This window comes from Protopterus annectens, chromosome 3.part0 (assembly GCF_019279795.1).
Source record: "Protopterus annectens isolate FY-2018-M chromosome 3.part0, PAN1.0, whole genome shotgun sequence".
In the NCBI taxonomy this organism is placed as follows: Eukaryota; Metazoa; Chordata; order Ceratodontiformes; family Protopteridae; genus Protopterus; species Protopterus annectens.
The window spans coordinates 1,505,691,308-1,505,714,707 of record NC_056731.1 but is presented as its reverse complement, the minus strand read 5'-3'; the positions used below and the strand labels follow the sequence as shown (position 1 = coordinate 1,505,714,707).

Here is a 23,400-nt window from a genome sequence, read left to right as displayed (position 1 = left end):
TCCAGGTTCCTTAGAGATATGCAAGCACCTTTGAGTATATCCTCGGAACAGAAATGGAGTACAAATTTCTTCTTCTTCTTCTTCTTCTTCTTCTTCTTCTTCTTCTTCTTCTTCTTCTTCTTCTTCTTCTTCTTCTTCTTCTTTTTCTTCTTCTTCTTCACATTCATCCTGTAGTATGAGACATTAAACCAAAGTCTCATCTGCCTAAGATGGTGGTAACTCACAATAACTTAAAAGATCCCATGGCAATTTCTCTAGTATCCTGCCCAAATTTCCCTTTAGTCACTATACATATCATTTTGGGTCTCCCCTGAAAAGAGGCCATAAGACTAGAGGAACTAATCCTGTCAAGAAAGCATAGATGAGTACATAAACAAACAAACAAAAGATAGTATACGGATTGGGTTCTAGTGGGCTTACCTGTTGTCAATAGATAGACTTTTTTTCTTCTTGCAAGATTTCACAGATTTTCTCCTGTCTTCAATGTTGATTCTCCTGGAGTGGCTAGATTTGAGTGAGATTGCTCTATTCAACAATGATGAGTCTGCCTGGCTCTCCTGGAGTGGCTGGATTTGAATGACATCACCATGTTCATCAATGCTGAGTCTGTGCCTCTTGTGAAAGACATTGTATCTGTTATGTAAGGATTTGCAACTGTTCAGGTAGTTACCACCGCTATTCATAAGTACAGCCACTCACTAAACGTGATATTTCGGTATGATGTGGTCAGTTATGGAATGGAGATGGATCATGTCACTTGCTAAGAAAACCACCATGTTTTAGCCTTCAATGCTGAACTTGTTTAATGCTGAAATTTAACTATCTGTGATCTGCCTCCAGTCCTTTACCATATCCTCTCAGAATACAGAGTGGAAAATGTTGACTTATTGCCTACAATATGTAATAATACTATCACCACATATCTAAATAAATTTGCTTTTCTTCATGTATGCTTTGATTCTGTTGCTCTGTAAGTGCTGTGCACTACATGAAAATCAGTTTTATGAGTTATGAGCGGGTGTTCAGTGATATTTTCATCTTTTGAAAAGAAGTGGACTTGGGTCAAGGTACAAATGGGGTAAGCATGCAAGTCATTATTAATTTCATACTGAGTTAAATAAAGGTCTGGTAAAGATTATAGACTCATACATAGGTATAATTCTCTTGTTATCATTTCCTCTGTATATATTTTAAATTATTGCCTACCTGGTAAACTTTGCAGTCCGTGCCTTGATACAGGAAGCTCACAGCATAATTCTGTGCTGTCTTTGTCCTGAGAAAGCCACTTACAGACAGAAAAATGAAACTCTTCTCCAGAGAAAAAGTTTTGTAGCCAAATCTATAGCAAGTAAAATAACACATAAGGAGTAATTTTAAAAAGGCAGTCAGCATTGACTGTAATTCTAATAAACATACATGTGGAGCATATGATTTTTTTTTTTTTTTTTTGCCGAATGTATTACTAAAACAATGTTTATCATGGATATCACTTTTAATTTATTTGCTAATGATTGCAAAGGCATATCTTCATGACTGAGAGAATGGATAACCAACAGAAGTTAAATATTTGATTCTACTAGAATTTATATAATTTTAAAACATTTTATTTTATTTTATCCCCCCTCAACCACACACACACTATGTCTGTTGTTTATCTGACCATTCAGAACTCAGAGTTGTACAGCCATTATCCAATCAGTCATCACGAGATTTTTTTTTTGGATTGTTTTCCCTAACATCTCTTCTACGTGCTGCATACATGCTGGAATTAGGGACGTGCAGTTCATGTAAGTGACATGCTTCTCACCCTACTCTCTGGGATAAATAAATAAGAAATGCTTCTTCTCTCCTGTTCTCCCCTGACTGGTTTTCTGTTCTTGGCCTACTGCCTCATCCATGTTCTACTAAGATGAACTCAGAGCTCCATGAGGTTATACCACAAGTCAGCCTAATTTTACAATCACTTGTAAAAATCTATTTTAGTAACAGAAAGATTGTATAATGGTATATATAATATTGTTACATGCAATAGAAAGGAAACCACAAAAATTCACTACAGAGACATACCAAACCAAAAACTGCCTACAAATCAGAATTAGTAGTTACGACAGTTTTGAAAGTCACTGTAAGCCCTAATACGACAGTTTTGAAAGTCACTGTAAGCCCTAAACATACCTCTCAACTTCTTAAAGCAAGAAATCTTGAAAAGCCATAAATAAAAGTAGGGCAAAGGCACAAAAATAGGGACAATTTTTTAAATTTTGCTCTGACAAACTTAGAAAGTTGATAGAATAGTAGATTTTGCACTAACATGAATTTTCTGAAGGGTACAAAGTCTGAAATTCAAATTTCTTTCATTATTTTCTAACTTCAGTCTTTAATGACTTGCCACTAATTTGCCAGAAAACTCCAATTTTATGAAAAACAGACCAAAAATATGATGCAAAAATCTGGACAGTCTCAAAAATCTATACAGATGAGAGGTATGGCTCAGGCCCTAAAGTGCCTAAAATATGACAAATGTATGAAAAGTAAAATAACACACAATTGAATACTATCCATTTGCTGACAAAAACGAAAAAAAGTTGAGAATGATAAACAGCAGAAAACAAAGCTATGACATAAATATAGAACTCTGTTTAATAACTCCAAATGGATAACTTCCTAAAGCATTTCACTCACATACACACATGCACAGTGTCTATCTAATACAAAATAAACTTTATCTAGAAATGTTCATGCAATGTATTTTTGTCTTTCAGCACTGTCCTCATATAGATGACTTTGTTGTCACTTGTTAGTTGTTATTACTTTTTCTTTAGCAACTCGAATGAAGACAATTTAATAAACATGTAGCACATAGTGTGCATCTGTCACTGAAGTGACTAAGTATATCAATAAATTAACTGATTCTTTGGAAAGGTACATGCAATATGAGACATGCTGTAATCTTCCCGTGTTGTTTGTTAGTGCATGCAATTATTCAGGACATCTGCTGAGATTCAAAAAGGCATACTTTGATGTGGAAGCCTTATCTCAACATTCTCCCACATTGCATTAACTTTTTCTGATTTAGACACCACTCTGCCATTATAGTTTTCCCCTCATAAGGCCCCAATATGAAAACAGTCTCACATGAAGAAGCAGACTGCTAATATGGGAATCTGGAGGAGAAAAAAACAAACACTAACAAAAAAAAAAAAAAGAAAAACTAATGAATAAATGAAAAACTGGAATAGGGCTGTTACACTCTGAATTTCTCACTCAATTTTTTTTTTATTTTTCAGATATATTTGAATGAATTCCGTAGTATTTATACATAACATCTGAAATAACTATATACACTATTTACATTAGCCTGACACTATAACAGATCTTAATGTATACAGTAACTTTATTAGTATGTCCAATCCATTATCAGAGTATCTGATCAATTATTGTATAGTGTCAATCAATGATAAGACTTTTCCCCAAGGGTTGTTGAAAAATGTCTTTGGATACATTCTTAGTTTTTCAATTTTAATTTCCAATAATGCTGTAATATTCAATAGGCTGTAAAGGTCTTCCAAAGTTGGTATTGTGTTTGTATTCCATCTTCTGGTTATACACTTCCTTGAAATTGCAAGTATAGTTTATGCTAGATACATGTTTGACCTATTCAAATGAGGACCTTTGTTCATATTTAATAATACAAGAGCTTTGGTTAAATAAAATAATTAAATAAAGCTTGTAGAAAGTTATCAATAACCATTCCAAAATGGCTTAATTTTAACACAATCAAAGAAAATCTGGGTCCAATCTGCATTGTGTACTTGCTTACATCTCCAACATATTCCTTTTATGGAAGAACTAATGTTACTGATTTTGTCTGGGGTTAAGAATGCTCTGTGCAAGCATTTCCAACTAAAAACTTTCCAGTATTGTGTAAAGGATGTATGTTTTATTGATAATAAGATATTTGTTTTAATATCTTCAGTTAATTGTATTGAATGTCCTTTTGTTATATATTTCCAATATGAGGTTTTGGGTGTTGTTTTATAGTTTATCAATATTTTGTAAAATTTTGAAGAACCGTTTCCTGTGTTAAAGTCATTATATATGATTTCATATATATATATTTCATAAATTTAGGTATTTCTTTAAATTAAGAATGTATTAATTATTCTTCTTAAATCTTGCGAATATGACAGAATACTCTGCAAAGTTAGCCAGTCCTGTTGTGGAATTTTGTATGTTGCTTTTATTACTTGGATATCTAAAACTTTTAGTTCTTTGATACATTGGAGCCAACAAACAAATCCTTTCTGTTCCCAGGAATTAACAATTTCTCTATATATTTTATGTAGAGAGTTCTTTGTGACTATAAATTGTGTTAAAAGATGAAGCCAGATTTTTAAATCTATATACATATTAATAATTGTCCTAAATGAGTCAATGTAATAATTAATCATATGAGTTTTAGTGAGTTTAGTTATGGTATATTGCATAGTAAAGCATAATATGTGTCGTGGCAAATTGTTTTTATCTGTTATTTGATTTTTTTTGTAAATCAAATTCATTTATTGATATTACAGTTAATAATTCTTCCAATTTGCAGAGTAACTTGGACTTATCCAATCTGAGATTGTTTTAGATATTGATGCTTTTATATATGTTTCTGTACCAGGAAAGTTTAATCCTCTCTGTTTTCATGATCTGATATGATGTAGTTAAGCTATTTTGTTTCTTTTGGGAAACCATAAAAATTTTATTAGGCATTGCCAAGGCTATATAAAGGATCTTGGGCAGTAAAACTATTTTTATTAACTGTAGTCTATCTTCAAATGTTATGATTACTTTGTTCCATTTTTCCACAGAGATTTTAATTGTGTTGATGATATTATTGTAGTTTTTTGCATTATTATCCTTGCATTATTATCCTTGCATAACTCCATTCCTAGATATTTTAAGGTAGATTCTTGTTTCTCTATGATGTGATCTCCCTTAGTCTGCAGTTCTTTTTTTTTATTTAAAAATAAAAATTTTGATTTTCAATTATTGAAATGGAGTCCTGAAGTCATGTGAAATTAGTCAATATATCTAATTCTTCTAATGTCTCTTTTGTATTAGATAATGTTAGTAATATGGCATCAGCAAATAGCATTACTTTAGAATTGTATTGTTCATAAACATCTATTCCTTTGATTTTTATATTGTTACAGATTAAATCTGCCAATATTTTAATAGCAAAAGGAAATAGAATTGGTGACATGGGACATCCTTGTTTAGTGCCTTTTGTTATATGTATAACTTCAGAGGTAAAAGGACCTAACTTGACATATGCTAAATTATTTGTGTGTGTGTGTGTGTGTGTGTGTGTGTGTGTGTGTGTGTGTGTGTGTGTGTATATATATATATATATATATATATATATATATATATATATATATATATATATCTATATATATATATATATTCTTTAGGAGATTAACAAAGGATGCAGGAAATTCAAATACCATTAGGATTTTGAATAAATAGTCCCAATTTAGGGACTCAAAGGCTTTCTCTATATCTAAGCCAATTATGAGTGTTTCATTAGTTTCTGTATTAACATAATCTGTAAGAGAAATTATCCATTTAATATTGTCATGTGCGTGTCTATGATAAATAAATCTAGTTTGATCATTATTTATTGTTTTGGATAGTGGTATTTTCATTCTGTTAGTTAATGCTGTCATAAATATGACAGAAAATAAAACTTCCAGCTCTCCACGTTACATAAAACTTCTTTAATTTATTTAATTTAGACAGACAAGAGGTAAGCGCTTTCACGTATACTACTATACGCTTCTTCTTATAGTCATTATTTAATAATGATATAGGTCAATATGAGGTACAGAGGTTTGGGGATTTGTTTTCCTTTAGGATTGGTGTGATTGAGGAATATCTCATAGAACGTGATATTAAAGCTTGTGACTGAATTTCTAATAGGGTTTTATGGAAGAGGGATAGAATCTTTGAAGGAAAAGGTTTATATATTTCCATAATTATGCCATCTATACCTGGAGCTTTATTACTTTACCCTCTTTTAGTGTATCTGTAATTTCTTTGTAGGATATGGGTGCTTGCAGATCTAGTTTTAATTTTTCTGTTTTTTTATATTACAACATTTTTCATCTAGATTTAATTGATTGATATGCATATTTTCTTTCTGGAAATGTTCCATATAGTGATTTCTATAGGCATCAAGATATCCGAGAGATTTTTCCCTTTCTTTTCATGGAAGATACTTTTAATATTATTAACTTTTGATTGTATTTTGATTCTTGTGGATAAATTATGTGGATATTTGGGAGAAGTGGCCAGGGTATTAATTTTTTGTTTTTCTAAAGCTAAACTAGTTTTATATGTTAGAATTTCATTTTATTTATTGTTTAATACTTCTACTTTCTTTTTCATCTCCAAATGATTTAGATTTTTTTCAGCTTTTACTGACAAAAGTTTGGATTGTAGATCTAGTAATTCAGAATCCCATTCTCTGATTTTTTTTATACCACGTTAGGGTTTTACCATATATGTAAGCTTTTAATGAGTCCCATATCATTATTTTATTTATCTCTGTGGTGTGATTAATATCTAAGAAGAACTGTAATTCAGATAATAACTAGGGTTTGAACTCTTTAATTTTAGTTATATATGATGGAATTCTGAAGTTAAAGATTAATGGTGTGTACCCATTTTGAAGTTTTTGAATTGTGGTCTGAAAAGGGGCAGGGAGTGATTGAGAAATGAATGATTTGAGAGTGTAAGCCATGGGCAGCAAATATTTTATCTATTCTAGTTTGGGTACCAAATCTGTGATCTTGATGAGAAAACAACAAAGATTTACTTTCTTTAAATTTGAAAGTATCTACAAGATGAAATGATTCTACCCACTTGTTTAAAGCTTTTGATACAGCAGATGTATGCAGCAGTCTTTTATTTGTAGTTTCAGAAATATCAAATATACAGTTAAAATCTCTTCCTAATATTAACTTGCCTTTATAATTATTGGAAATGAAATCCAAGTGTTTTTTAACAGTTCCTGTTCTAATGCTTGGGAACCAGTATAGATTGGCTAGGGTCTATATTCTGTTATTATATTTAACTATTACGAATGCCATAAGGCCTTCTTTATCTTCATATGTCTAAATGATTTCTGGGTTAATCACATTTGTTTTCCATAAAATTGTTACCCCTTTTGTCTTTGTCTTATAAGTGGATTGCACCAATATCATATATTCCTTAGGATTCCATTTGTAATTGCCATTTGTTTTGAAATGAGTTTCTTGAAGGAAGACAATTTGTGCTTTGTTCAGTTTTAAATATTGCAGTAGATTTGATCTCTTGCTAAGATTGTTTAAGCCATTAGTATTTAAAGATAATAAAGTTAAATCCAACTTTGGTTATTTAGACTATACATTTTTTTTGTTTTATTGTGACTATTAAACATTTTCCTCTGATAACTGTAAAGTATATGTTTGAGCTTTTAAAGGAAATTATCAGTTTTTTACTTTGAGTGTTCACCAATAAAGTAATGTTTTTGGTCAGGCATACTAACAATGTTTTTGTGAAATAAGTTTAAATTAATAAATGTTAACAAAACTAAGATCTGTACTAGCCATGGAATGAAAATCATTCCTAATCTGATGGATAAACCTAAGTCTATCAGATTATCACTCATACCTTGATAATCCGGAACATCTGAGCTCCATAAATTGAATTATCATATGGAGAATATCTGTAATAGGAATAAGCAATATTTATATTATTTTGAACAGATATAGTACTATTGTAGATTAGACAGAATTCTAATACAATATAAGTGTCTACTTATTGTATAAGCAATTAATAAAAAAATGAAAGATAGATGACAAGCAATTCAATCATAGGAAAGTAGGATGTATCATATATAAAACCTCAGTAAAAGATTGTAGCACACAGTTATTTAACATATTCACCCTTATTGATGAAGTCTTTCAAAACGTATTACTTAATATAAATTGATGGTAATAATATTTATACCTAATGTTTATAATACAATGTATTTTACTGGATATATCAGAAGTTGTATTTCATTGTTTGCCAGCATTTAAGTAATCACTTTGTTTGTTGCTAAATTATGTAAAGCATCAAGTTTGTTTTATGTGAGCATTGATGAAAGTTAGGGCATTTTAATTATCAGTGCATCCCTCTCCCCCCCCACCCCCCATTCCCTGCACATAAGGATTTTCAGATTTTCATATCTGTCATTTCTTATTATAAAATGAGTGAAATTATAGGTTAAAAACAAAAAAATCACTTATTGTGATAAATGATTACAAATTCCCTTTCCATATTTATAAACTGTCATTTTATGGCATATACTGAAAGTTTTTAGATTTAAATGGCAACATTCTATTTTGTATAATCAGCAAAGATTAAACTGAGTGATTATTGTCAATTTAATACTATTTGTTCAGAATGTGATTGTTACATTCTCTAACATTTCTAGTTCAGGCGTCTATTGTTTCCCTTGAACAACTTTGTCAGTTTGATGTCATGTATAAAACATTAGTTACCTTGGTAGCAGCTTACGTATTATGAATGGTCAAGATGGATTCTAAAACAACAATTCAAGTTAAAGCAATTATATGACTTGTTATGGACATTTGCTTATATGAGAAAAATCATCATGCTTCCCCTTGATGTTCAATATAGTGTATGTCATTTATGACAAGTTAAAACAGTAGTGTTATTATACACAAGCCCATGTTATTCAACTGAGTGTCTATTGTCAATTTAATACTATTTGTTCAGAATATGATTGTTAAAGTCTGTGGCATTTCAAGTTCTGGCTTCTATTGTTTCTGTACTTTGTCAGTTGATGTCATGTATAAAACATTAGTTACCTTGGTAACCGCTTAAGTATTATATGGTCAAGATGGGTTACAAAAACTACAATTCAAGTTAAAGCAATTACATGACCTGTTATGCATATTTACTTATATAAGAAAATCATCATGCTTTCCCTTGATGTTCAATGTAGTGTATGTCATTTATGACAAGTTAAGACAGTAGTGTTATTATAGACAAGCCCATGTTATTAAAACCTGTCTTTAATATCTAAATTCAGCAACCTGCTTCATCTTATAGGATGATTGTATATTTTATGTCTAGATTTACTAAAATCATACATTACATAACTATTGCGTGTTTTATTTATTTATTTTTTTGTGGCTGTTGCTTAGTTATTTGAGAGACCACAAGCTGTAATGCATATTCTTATTATTAGCTCCTTCCAAACATGTTTATATAGTCCATAGACTTTAAATTATGAGATCCTTCTAGTTTCTTATTTGTTATAAGTATGTTTCCATCCTTACATACACACATATCAATACTTCAAGCATGGGCAACAATGCCCATCCAGTTTTGCCAGAATACCATTCACTAGTTCATGTGGTGTTCTTCCAGGATATTCTTAAAATATCTAAACCAATATTTGTCCTGTTCCATTTTAGCAGCCTGTTCCACACAGTGGCCACTCTGCCAGTGAACCACTCAACACACCTTCCATTGCAACAGATATTTCAACAGCAGTTCCTGGCAACCCCAAACACCCCTAGAATCAGCTATCCCCATATGCCCAACACGTCTGAGCAAGCTCACCTCCTAGACCACTGCAAAGGGTACTGCACAAGTCCAAGTGCTCTTAGTTTTTCACAATAACTCAAACTTCCACTCTTATGTAAGTCCTTAATGTGTTTGGACCAAAATACATATTAAATATAAAATTGTGCTTATTATTTATTTATTTTTTTTATCAATAAGCAACTTAATGAGCTAAACGAAGTATTGGGAGACCATCAATATATGTACATGTGGTCTAAAACAGTCCTTTTATTATATATTTTTATTTTTTTAATCAAAAACTTTATTGCTGAGAATCATCTTGGAGGCTCCTCAGAGCCTTTAAGCATTATCGTCACTCTGTCTCCGTTACAAGCAATAACACATTCTTCCAGCCTCCCACCTCTCACTCAGCAGATATATAATCAAACTATTCTCTTCCAAAATATCCCAAATCACAGTTTTAGCCACCCCCTTCCCTTGAATCCAGGCTAAAACACCAAATGTCTCTTCCTAATACACAAGCATCAGTAAACCTTGATCACAAGCCACAACCCACAGCTTCCCGGAGATGAAAATGGCAACATGCAACAGCTGCCAGACACAGCTGCATCTCTACACACCATGTCAGGCTTAATCAAACAGCACTCAAAGCTATGACACCTGCCATAATTGATATTAACTATGTTTAGACAGAATAATAATGACATTTGTACTAGCTGCCAGACATGGTTGCATCCACGCACACCATATCAGGATTGAGCAAACAGGCTTGAGGCTATGATACCTGCCATAATTGATATTAACTATGCTTAGAATAATAATGACATTTGTACTAGCTGCCAGACACAGCTGCATCCATGCACACCACATGAGGATTGATCAAACAGCACTCGTAGCTGTGATACCTGCCTTAATTGATATTAACTATATTTAGACAGAATAATGATGACATTTGTACTAAGAGCTTGCTACTATTATTTAACCAGGACATGCATGACATTTCTAAATCATACTTTAATGGAAGGAGGCATTAGTCTCCATGACAGCATTTTTTTTCAAAACACTCTACTTTTACTGCTATTATATATGATGTTAATTTTTTACATTTGAGTCAGAACACTGATGAATGGTACCTTATTGAATTAGCTAATTAATTGCTTAAATTATTATAAGTAAAATCAATGAAAAATGAACAAGATAAGTATTCAATGAGTTCAAGTAGGGGAATAGAAACTTCTATGTTTGTATTATATGTTGCTTTGTTTGGCTTATGTATAATGTAAATAGTAACCCATCTTGACCTTCCTTTGTTTGTGAAGAAGTATTGGACTCTGAAGATTTTGAATAAATTATTGCTGTTTCTCAGTTGTTTAAGAAACCCTCCTTTTTTTTAAATAAAAACAGATGACAAGTTATGTACCATATCAGTTGATAATTTGAGAGATATAGTTGTAAGAGTTAGTTTTTTTGGGACAGCTATCTTGGAGTCAATTTTTTGTTTTTTCTTTCTAGCATCAGTCCTAGGATTTGTTTCTTTTATTATTTTAAGAATAGGGGCCGTCCATTCCATTTCTTCTGGAATAGACAATATGTTGTTGTTTATGATGAATATAGTAGCTTCTTCTAAGTCATTAAAGGTTCTTATCTCATGGGCAAAAAGTATTTTTATCTTGGCTGGAAAGGCCAGCTGTGCTTTAATGTTGTTTTGTTTCAACAGTTTTATTATTGGCCAAACTTGTTCCTTTGTTCTAGTATCCTGGAAGAATAATCATTGTCAAACCTTATCAGGCTTTGATTGTATTTTAAGGGTGATTTTGTCCAAGCAGATTTTAATATTAATTCCTTGTCCAGAACTGAAAGAAATTTTATAATTATAGATCTAGGTGCAGCATTTGTTGAGTTAGAAGCAGGTTTCCTCAGTGCTCTATGCACCCTTTCAATTCCAAATGAAAGTCCCTCTTTCAAGTCTAAAAAATTCAGGAGTCCAGGTTGTTAAGAATTAATGTCTTCACCTTCAGTGTTTTCATGCAGACCAAAGATCCTTATGTTTCTCCTTTCCCTGTTTTCTGAGTCATCTATTTTGTTAAGCAGCCATGTATTCTGTTTAAGCAAAAATTATTTTTGGAATTCTTCCTCTTTGAGTCTCCCTTCAATGTCATTTAGAGAAGTCTCTATATTTGTTATTTTTGTATGGTGTTGCTGTAATAGATCCTTAAGAGTATCAGTCTGTTTTTGAGAATTTAATTTGAAGTTTTCTAAGTCATTTTTAAAGCCATCCCTCTTCAAGGAAAGTTCCTGTAAGGTAGATGTCATAAATTGCAGTTCTTTTTTGAAATCAGCATCTGGATGAAAATTCCTTGAGTTGTTCATATTCAGTGACTCAATATATCTCCAAGTTACTTGACAGGAACATTTTTGTATAGCTCCACCAAAATTGATATTTATGTAGTTTATTAGTTTATCTGTAGATTTCTGATATTTTAGACTTGAAAATAATAACATTTTCCTATATTATTATACAAGTTAATGGAGTTCTAAAAATTCACTGCTCTCAGTTGGCCATCTAGGCTCTGCTCCCCTACACTCTGAGTTTCTGTTAGCCTGGGAAACAGAAAATAATGATGTAATCTGAAATGAGTCATTTGGTACTGTGTTATCAATTTAAGGAGAGAGAGAGAATCAGAGCATTTTGCATTTGTTTTTAGAACTGACAACATCACCAGCACTGCCTTGCTCTATATGTAAGTTTATTTTAGAACTGTGTTTGCTCTTAGGTATAGATAGAAAATAGGAAGACTAGTCTAGCTGTTTTCTGTATTGATGCCAGAAATTTTCTCCTGTATTAAGTATTTCGCTGCGATCTCTGAACTCTTGACTAGCAGTTTGTAGTAAGAAGTATTGTCTTGTGTTCTTATTATTTATTATTAAATATTTTTAAACCTTTCGACTGTTGCTGTTTTATGTTGAGATAATTTAAGCTCTAGAGTACATTGCATGTATATAGTGATACTGTCCAAGCAACCCCAAATAAGCCTTGCTGTTTAATAAACTACCATTTGGATAATAATTTTGCACAGTAATAATTGTACACCATTTCATAAGGGCCTTATTAGTAGCTGATATTAGTGGTTGGTGGCAAGTAGTACTTCTACATAGTCTGGCAGAAGGGGCATAGCTAGAGAACCTGTGCCAGCCTTCCCCAGGAGTGTATGTGTGTTTGTATATAACTCATATCGCAAAGTGTGTGTGTGTCAGTAACTTGGGCAGGGGCATGATGCACTGGTTGAACAGAGAGGGGGCTGGAGGGTTTAGCTTTACCACTAGGCTGAGATATGGACCCTATAGCTGTGCCAATGGGGAGTCTTATTGGAGATCTGGAGAGAAAGGGAGAAACCAGCCCCAGACTGACTGTGAGCTCTGTGTGCTCTTAAGGGAAATTGTACTTTACTGTGTGTGTACTTGATATCCTTCCCAATGCGGACACCCCTTACTGGTGTCTTACTGGTGTTAGTAGTGAGGACTGAGGCTCCTTGATTGCTGGCACAGTGTACGGGCATCACATATTAATTATTTGGCAGTGGTGGGATATCCACACCACATATTAATTGGTTGGATCATACTAATTGGCTTGCAGTGGTGTGGATAGTGAATTCCTGTAGCTTGTGTACAGTGACGACTGAGGGTGTTTTTGTACTGTAAATCAGCTATGCATTGAATATTCAGAGTTCAGATCACAATCGTTTTATTTCTTTTGTTAGCTTAGTTAGTCAGGGAGAGCAGGCAAGCATGTCAGCAGAGGAGTATGGAAAGCTGACAAGGAGCCAGTTGGCTGAGATGTGCTAGGCTAAAGGACTGGAGCAGGCAAACCTGACTAAGCCAGACATGATTGCAACTTTGGTCACAGCTGCATCAGAAGACAGCAACCAGGAGGATGATCAGACTGGTAGTGGAGATGTATAACACTCAGGAAATAGACAGCTCAACCTTTGTGCACAGGACTTAAAAATCCATCTGGAACTAAAGAGACTTAAGTTGGAGGCCAGGCATTTGGAAATGGAAGCTGTAGAAAAGGAGCAGCAGGCACAGCATGAAAAAGAGATGCTGACTCTTTGTCAGAGTCATGGAGGTAAAGGGAAGGTAGAAACCGGACCACAGAAGCAAAAAATGTTAGTAAACTTCTTCCACTGTTTACAGGTATGGTTCCTGACCCCCTTACTCCATGGTAAAGCTGTAACCATTTTTTCCAAAATGTCTGACATTGACTGTTTTATTTATACTGTTGTTAAGAATTGTTTGTTATAATTCTTTAACGTAATACCTCAAACTTAAAGGAAAAAGTTTCGTGAGCATAGATGCAAGGCAGATGAAAGTGTATGTGAATATGTTGCTGAACTGAGCCCTTATTTTCATAGGTGGGTGAGTGGATGTCAGGTCACCACTTTTGAAGGGCTGGCAGACCTTTTGGTAAGGGAACAAGCCCTTAGCACTTCGCATGAGGATATGAGGATCTGGTTAGCTGATAGGCAATGCGCTGCTTCAGAGGAGTTGAGGAAGAAGGGAGACAAATACCTAGCAAGCAGGGCATCCCTGCACAGGAATGGGACCCCCAGTACTGCTCATGGGTCTAAATTAACCCATGGTGGGCAGCCCAGATTGCCCCAACAGAATCTTCCAGTAGCAGGGGAGGCCACTATTCCAGGTACACATCCAGGACCTAGGGTTAAATATTCTGAATGCAACCAGTGCGGCCATGTGGCATACAGATGTCCAAGGAGGCAAGGTGGGGAACAAAAGGTGAGGGAGCCAGCAAGTGGGAAAGACAAAATGCCAAAAGTAGGTTGTCTCTGCTTGCTACATATAGGTCACCCTTCTTCCCCAACTCCTCTGAAGTAGTTCAGTAGAACTACCATCCTGCAGATGTCTTGATAGGGAAGGATTTGGATGAGGCAGTACCATGTGTTAATGCAGTTACACGCAGTCAGGCTTCGAGACAAGCATATGGGTCTGGTAGCCTGGGGGAGACCCAGACAGACTGCACACTTGCAGCCCTAAATGGTGAGGTGGTTACTTCAGGGGAGGGAGCTACACTTGTAGCAGTGAGACCGAAAGTGACCCACAGCTGCTTGTGGGTACTGATGTTCCCTTGGACAGAGTGACTGCAAAGGTAGAGGGAGTAGTAGTACCCAGGGTGACAGTGACACAACACTGTCAGAGGATGCCAGACTTCCTGTGGAAGGGGAGCTGGGAAGGGTTACAAGGAGAAAGTTGAGATGAGCAAAGCTCTCAGACCATACATTACAAGGCTGAGGCAGGTAGCTAGTGAGGCACCTGATTCTTAAGGGAAGGGGGAATCTGTATACTGGGACAACGGGTTACTGCATAGAGAGTGGACCCTTGAGGGAGGTGTAGAAGGTGAGAGGGTACAGCAGTTGCTAGTGCCTAGAGCCTACCATCTGTTGCTTCTAGCCATAGCCCATGATATTCCCTTTGCAGGTCATTTGGTCATAAAACATACAAAGAGACGTATTATGCAGAACTTCTATTGGCCTGGAATTTCCAGAGATGTAAAAGGGTACTACAGGACCTGTGAGCAGTGCCAAAAGGTGGGCAAGGCTGGGGACAAGGTGAGAACTCCTTTGGTGTCTTTGCATGTTATTGAGGAGCCATTTCAGAGGGTAGCTATGGATATCGTGGGGCCTCTGAGTACCCCATGTTCCACAGGAAAAAGTATATCCTAGTGGTAATAGAGTATGCTACAAGATACACTGAGGCAGTGGTGTTGTCCTCTATTGAGGTGAAAAAGGTGGTAAATGCTTTATTAGAGATTTTAAGCAGGGTATGTTTCCCAAAAGAAATACTGACTGACGTAGGTGCCAATTTCATGTCAGACCTGCTGGCTTGTCTGTGGAAGTCCTGTGGGGTGAAGCACCTGAAGAACACCCCTTACCATCCCCAGACTAATGGTCTGGTTGAGAGGTTAAACTCTACAATCAAGTGCATGCTACGGGCATTTGCAGACCAGTTTAAGATGGATTGGGACAAATATTTGCCCCATCTGTTGTTTGCTTTCAGAGAGGTTCCCCAAGAATCCACAGGTTTTTCACCCTTTGAGTTGTATGGGCATAGGGTGAGGGGACCTCTAGATTTAATTCATGATGAGTGGGAAGGTAAGTGTGAACCTCACAAGGAGTATGTTGTGGCATATGTCCTAAGCCTCAGGACAAGGATCAGGGAACTCATGGGTTTGGCCCAGGAGAACCTGGCAGAAGACCAACAGAAAAAGGTATGGTATGACATGAATGCTCAAGCTAGAGAGTATGCTGTAGGGCAGCAGGTAATGGTTATCAATCTTGTCAGACACAACAAGCTGCAAGAAGCTTGGGAGGGACCCTACAAGGTGGTAAGAAAGATAAGTGATGTTAACTGCATGGTGGAACTGCTAGGCAAGAGGCAGGGGCACAAGTTTTACCATGTTAACATGATGAAACCTTACCATTATAGGGAGTCCCTTGTGCTGAGTATTTGCAGTGGCTTGCAGGAGGAGTCTGAGGGAGATCTGGTGATCTCCTCAGTGAGACTTGGACTGACACCTCAGTGGATGAGGTAGCAATGTCCCAGCAGCTATCTCCTGCCCAGGTTTGAGAAATCCAAGCAGTGTTACAGGAGTTTGGAGACATGTTCACTGGGAAACCAGCGTGCTCCACATGGTACAGCACCAGGTGTATACAGGACCCCAAAGGCCTACTAGGCAGGCCCCTTATAGGGTGCCTGAGAGAGTCAAACAGACTCTGAGGGAGGAGATACAGGAAATGTTGGAACTAGGGGTAATTCAAGGGTCTAACAGCCCCTGAGCCTCCCCAGTGGTGCTGGTGCCAAAGTAGGATGGCAGCACCAGGTTGTATGAGGACTACAGGAAATTAAATAGTCATGCTTACCCCATGCCTAGGTGATATGAGGCCCTAGAACAGCTGGGTGGGGCTAAGTATCTTACCACCATTGATCTTACTGAGGGTTACTGGCAGGTGCCCTTAACTCCCAGTGCTAGAGAGAGGTCAGCCTTTGTGACTCCTTTTGGCTTGTATGAGTTCACAAAGATGCCCTTTGGGATGAAAAATGCCCCAGCAACTTTCCAGGGGCTGGTAGATCACATCCTAGCAGGAACCGGAGGGTTTGCCATTGCTTATCTAGATGCTATTGCCATCTACAGTCATTCCTGGCAAGAGTACCTTCAACATGTCAGGGAGGTGCTGGAAAGACTACAGAGGGCAGGGTTGACCATTAAGCCAAGCAAATGTCAGGTGGGTATGGCAGAGGTCTCCTATGTGGGACATAGAGTGGGGAGTGATAAGATCAGGCCATAACCTGCCAAAGTGGAAGCCATTCAGGCATGGCTTACACCTGTTACTAAAAAGCAAGTGAGGACATTCTTAGAAACAGCAGGGTACTACAGAAAGTTCATCCTCAGTTATAGTACCATAGTTGCTCCCCTCACAGACCTGACAAGGTAGAACAGGCCAGATAAGGTATTGTGGACACTAGCATGTCAGCAGGCATTCCAGAAGCTTAAAGAAGCTTTGGGAGGACCCCCTGTGTTATCCAGTTCAGATTACAATAAAAAATTTGTTGTACAGGTAGATGCTTCGAACTATAGGTTGGGGGTTGTACTTAGCCAGATTTCCTTAGAGGGACAACAGCACCCAGTGGTTTATCTCAGTCATAGGCTCCAAACAGGGAGGAATGCTATGCAGCTGTAGAAAAAGAACATCTAGCCATAGTGTGGGCACTGCAGAAACTTCAGCCTTATCTCTATGGAAGAAAATTCACTGTAGTTATAGATCACAATTCCCTAACATGGTTAAACAGAGCCAGCCAGCAAAATGCCAATTTGCTAAGATGGAGCCCAGGGTTGCAAGCATATGATATGTCAGTGCAGCACCGCAGTGGGAGTAGCAATGCCAACCCAGATGGGCTCTCAACACAGGGAATGGGGTAAGGTATACTCAGATAAACCTAACCCTCTCAAGCAATGTTTCTTAAGGGTCACTTGAAAAACTTGCTTGAGTTCTGCAAGGGGGGGTAAATTAATATCTGATGCATGTGCACTGGCCCAGCAATCAGGGAGCCTCAATCCTCAACACTAACACCAGCGAGGGGTGTCCACATTGGGAAGGATAACAAGTACACACACAGTAAAGTACAATTTTCCTTAAGAGCACACAGAGATCACAGTCAGTCTGGGGCTGGTTTCTCCCTTTCTCTCCTTATCCCCAATAAGACTCCCCACTGGCACAGCTATAGGGTTCAGATTTCAGCCTAGTGGTCAAGCTAAAACCTCCAACACCCTCTCTGTCCAACCAGTGCTTTGTGTCCCTGCCCAAGTAGCTGACACACACACACTTTGAGATACGAGTTATATACAAACACACAAACACTCCTGGGGAAGGCTGGCATAGGTTCTCCAGCTATGCCCCTTCTGCTCAGACTATACAGTAGTGCCACCTGCCATCAACCACTAATATCAGCTACTAATAAGGCCCTTATCAAACATTGTACAATTATTACTGTGCAATATTATTATCCAAATGCTAAGTGTGATGAACAGCAAGGCTTATTTGGGGTGACTTGGACAGTATCACTATATACATGCAATGTACTCTAGAGCTTAAATTATCTCTACATAAAACAGCCACAGTTGAAAGATTTTAAAAATATTTAATAATAAATAAGAACACAAGACAATACTTCTTACTACACAGTGCTAGTCAAGAGTTCAGAGATCACAAAGAAATGCTTAAAATAATACAGTACAAAAGTTCTGACATCAGTACAGAAAACAGCTAGACTAGACTTCTTATTTCCTATCTATAACTAAGAGCAAACACAGTTCTAAAATAAACTTACATATAGAGCAAGGCAGCGCTGGTGATGTCAGTTCTGAAAACAAATGCAAAGTTCTCTGATTCTCTCTCTCTCTCTCTCTCTCTGTCCTTAAATTGATAACACAGTACCACTGACTCATTTCAGATTACATCATTATTTTCCATTTTCCAGGCTAACAGAAACTCAGAGTGTAATAGCTGGTCAGGAAACCAGAGCAGTAAAACACATTATACATGTAAATTCGGTAAACCTTCATATGTTTGACGGCCAAATCTGCGACGCTGCTGCCAACTGCAAATGTTGAATACTGTGAAACCTGAAGCACCAAAGTACAAAATCTTGCCCCCTTTTTGACCCATGGTAGCACTCATTTCAGTGGTGGAGCGATCGGGAATGTCGAATGTCGATATTTTTACAATGTTTAGGGATGTTGGCGTAATGGAATTTGGCTCAACGGGTGAAGATATGCCTATATGGCAATGTGCCTTTGCACATATGAATTTATACCTGTAAATTCTAGCCATTAACTCTGGTCTCAAAACAATATGAAGAATTCCTTCATTCAGACATCTTGGCTCTGAGTTTTGAGATCAAACAATTATACAATGCTTGACTTATCAGCTTTCCTCCAGCAGAGTGCAATGCGTTATATTTTTGAAGTTCAGCATTTAACACCATTTTCTTCCATTTAAGAGAACAAGCCTGTAGCTTATATTAATATTTACAAATGACAGAATTATCTACAAAATTATATCTGGCTATGCTGGCAGCCTTCACATAACTTCACACTTATTATTATTTTTGACATAGACATTTGGACGGATGCAGTTCACAATGTATCTATAATTGCTGGGTTTTGTGGATGTCTGTGGATAAAAATGACTGACCCTGCTGAGCTGATAAAGTTAATAAATCACTAGTCTGTCTTTACAGGACTAGTGTTTATTTGTGCAAAACAATTTGGAGTACTTTACTTTGGCCATTTTTATCACAATCAGACATGTCATGTGTACACTATCAAAAAAGTGGCCATAATTGTTGATCATGGATATTGATGGATTATAATAGCAACAGTTTGAGTGGTCTTTTATGGTTGAAATGTTCTTAAATGGGTACTTTTGTCAGAATTGGCTCATACATTTTGTTTGACTGTTTGCTGGAAAAAATGTTCAAAACTACAACTGGAAAAAAAGGTTCTAACAAATGTTGAAATTAAATCAAACAGGAAATATTATTTAAGCAGGAAGGTGGATCAGAGGACAAATGCATGGACCTAAAAATGTTTGTGAGGGGTCCATGGTTGAAAAACAGCCTGGTGCCCAAGATACACTTAATCTCCTACTACCCAGATGCATTTTCAATGAATTTGAGTTTCAAGGGAACAGAAGTATAATGTTTCTCATGCAAAGCTGTTTTAAATGACTGTTTTGTTTTGTATAGCAAATGACCATCAGAGTTTGTGCTATAAAATTTGAAATAAAAGTTTTACATTATATCCACATCTCTGTAATCATTGCACAATGACAGGTTTGAACAGTGTTTATTGTTTGAGTCAGCCAAGTAATGGGACACTGGAATAGCTGTGTGTGTGTGTGGGGGGGGGGTGATCTGGTCCATTAGTCTGTATAGTGCCCCATTTGACTACGGTCTGACTCTGACTGACCTGAGGTAATAAGGCATCAGGCAACAAGCTTAGATGAGTCACACATTAGCATTGTCAGTGGTGCAACTAGTAGCACATTTGCCTTAAAAGCAGCGTAGCATTTTAAACGTGCTACCACAAATGGTATTAGAACAGCAACAAAGATTTATTAAATATAGAGCAGGTGACCAAGACTTGTTGATAATCTGGCTGAATATACAAAAACTCAGCACCTTCAAGGATTTAAATACTGATGCTGTGCCATACTAAATTTTTAAAAGACATTTCATGCAGTAAAATTGCTCTGTATCGGCAGGTGTTGGAAACAATAAACTTTTCAGTGAAGTTTATTCAGCAAACAATAAACTTTTCAGGAAAGTTTATTCAGCAATGACAATTAATGTACAGAAATCCTAAAGATATGATGAAGCAATAGCAAAATATTAGTATGGTAGAGCAAGATTACATCCCTGACTATTATGGGTACAGTTGGAAAATATTATATTAAAAGAAATAAGGAGCTATAGTAAAAGACCATAGTATGGAATGGAAAAAGACCAGGATGGAAGGAATATACTGTGACTAGTTCTGGGGAACTGATAAAAATGTTATAGGTGGCTATCCAATTTTTTGTACAAGTTGCGCAATTACTGTGAAAAATTATATAATGGACATATGGGAGCTAAAAAATAAGATGATGCAGCATTGACATGTTCTGATATCTAGTATCTCAAACCATGGCATGAGATACAGCAATATCTATAACTGAGGAAAGCACTGTAAACCTGCAAACTACAAGATAAGGTGGAAAAGGGATCAACTACTTGGGTGTTTGAGGCAGTGGTCAATTAGCTGGAATATTATAGAGAGGGATTTGAAATAAGATGTTTTTATAATGATAAGGATGTCATCCAGGTTAAGTGTTTAAACATAATGATAGAAAATTGTAGGAAAATGCTACCTATGGCTTTGAATATGAAATTATTGAATAAGTATATCCTAGATATGTTGTGTTTGATGATGTATAAACTAATTAATTTGTGGCAGCTCTCCCCTTTTAGGCTATCTCAGCATGGTTGGGTAGACAATTCAGATTGCTCAAGATATCAGACAATAGAAACAGACTACTTACATATCATTTGGTGCTGTATATCTTCTTTATACACGTGAAAGACATTAAATGAAGAAATATTGTGGGTGACTAGAAGGCAGCTACCTAAGAGAGAATATGCAAAGTTGTTGTTAATGTGTACAACTGCCTTAGAACACCTGATAGGGGAACTTTGATATGGACAAGAGTAGTATGTCACTCTTAAGTTTTAGTTTTAGAATAGCAAAAGCACATCCAGAACAATGGCAGTCTCAATATAAAAAATCCCTTCCCAGATATGACAGATGGGTTCCATGTTGGACGGACCAATAAGAATGGAGGGAAATTACGATTGTCTTATTAACAGTGCAAACACCAGCCTTCATTTACAGCAAGAACTGAGGTATATTTCTTTTTTTAAACAATTTGATTGAATTATCAGTTGTGACATAGGTAAATGTACCTTTATATAAAAGTAATCAAACCATATTAAGTTCACATTTACAGAAATTATAGGATATATATATATAACAGCATATGTGTGTATAACCTAAGCAACATTACATAAATTATTCAATTTCTGACTTTTCTTAAATCTCATTCCTCCTCCAAAACATTCTAGTATGTGTATTGTTTCTACAATGTCAATTTTTTTATGTAATTTAGTCCTACCATTTTCTAAAAGTCCTACATCTCTGTTACTATACACATTACTTCAAGTATAGATTTTGATTTCCATTTTCTAGTAATTGCTTTCTGACAGCCATCAGAATTAAAATTAACAAGGCCTTACTGTGTCTAGGCAATTCAGATCCTGCATCTCATTTCATAAAATTGTTTCCTTAGTTGCACTCACTCGCTCACCCAACATTGCTGACAGAGTATTCTGTAAGGAATTTTTAAAGTCTGCCATCTCATTACATTCCCAAAACATGTTCCCAGTTACCTCTTTCTTTCCCAGCACACTGCCAGCATTTAATAGCCACCTGAGGAAAACTTTGGATTCTCCTTGGGGTATAAATGTATCTATGTAAACATTTCCAGGCAAAAATCCCAAATCTTCCAGATTTTTACTGCATATTTGGGAGACATACATATGCCTTCCCATTCTTTCTTTGTGAACTGTAAATCAAATCTCTCTTCTCCAATTTTCTATGACCTCTTCTGATTGATTTCCTATAGCTATTGTGCAATTTGTATATGCCCTATTAATTATCCCTTTTTTACAGCAGCTTTTGTTCTAGATTCAATTAAAAACTTAACCAAGTGCCAGTCTTTTTTTAGGATTTCCCTATGCCTTTCTCTTTGTCTGTATTCTGATACCAATCCCTGATAGGGAAGGCAATCTCTATCCTGCAATCCACATGTATTCCTGGCCTCTTCTCATTTTATTATCTTTCCCTCTCTAACAACTTGTTCCCAGTATCTTTCTTGCTTTGCAACTTCCTCAATTAAATTCCAGCCTATATTTCCTATTCTATGTACCCCTAATGGCAGTCATCCCTATCAGCAAAATCTCCTTTCTCCATTCCCATGTTGGTTTAGTTCTTAGTACACTTTCTGCTACTCTGTGAATATAATATTATGCATGACTGCTTTTATTCTCCTTCAGGATCTGCATCCAAAATCCTAGTCTTAACTTGTTTTTTAATTGACCCCTGTGTCATCATCATCATCATCATCATCAGCAACAGCAGCAGCATCATCTCTTTCTACTTTTGAATTGTAGCTTTCTGCTTATGTTATGTATAAGAGCCTTAACTGTGAGCTGTAAAATATCCTTTCATATTAGTAATCCTAAACCTCCTTGTTCTGTTGAGAGGAACAACTTACCCACTTGAGCCATGCCTTCTTCCACTCCCAAAGAAAATCCCTCAAAACTTTATTAATTACTGTCCATAACTTCTCTCACTCTCATTGATAAAATTTGCCTGACTTGTGTATAAAACTAATGGGACTAAAAACATTTTACTGCTTGTATCTTGGTATTCATATCCATAGGGAAAAACATCCATTTTCTCACTTTTTGTATTATGTTTTGTTTAGTCTCTTGCCACATATCCTTAGCTGCCATTACCAAATCATTTTAATCCATACACCTAAGTACTTCATTGTATCATGTCTCCATAAATATGAGTATTGCTGGACCAATTCA

At 36.0% G+C, this 23,400-nt stretch overlaps 1 protein-coding gene across 1 annotated transcript in view; it reads right to left on the bottom strand.

Moving 5' to 3' along the window:
- The window catches only part of RP1 (RP1 axonemal microtubule associated), a 652,673-nt gene that overhangs the window by 285,638 nt on the left and 343,635 nt on the right, over positions 1 to 23,400 (bottom strand). Inside the window, exon 5 of the mRNA XM_044065894.1 lies at positions 1,207 to 1,339. Within this exon, the coding sequence (XP_043921829.1) occupies positions 1,207 to 1,339 (133 nt within the window). The remainder of the gene's footprint in view (positions 1 to 1,206; positions 1,340 to 23,400) is intronic.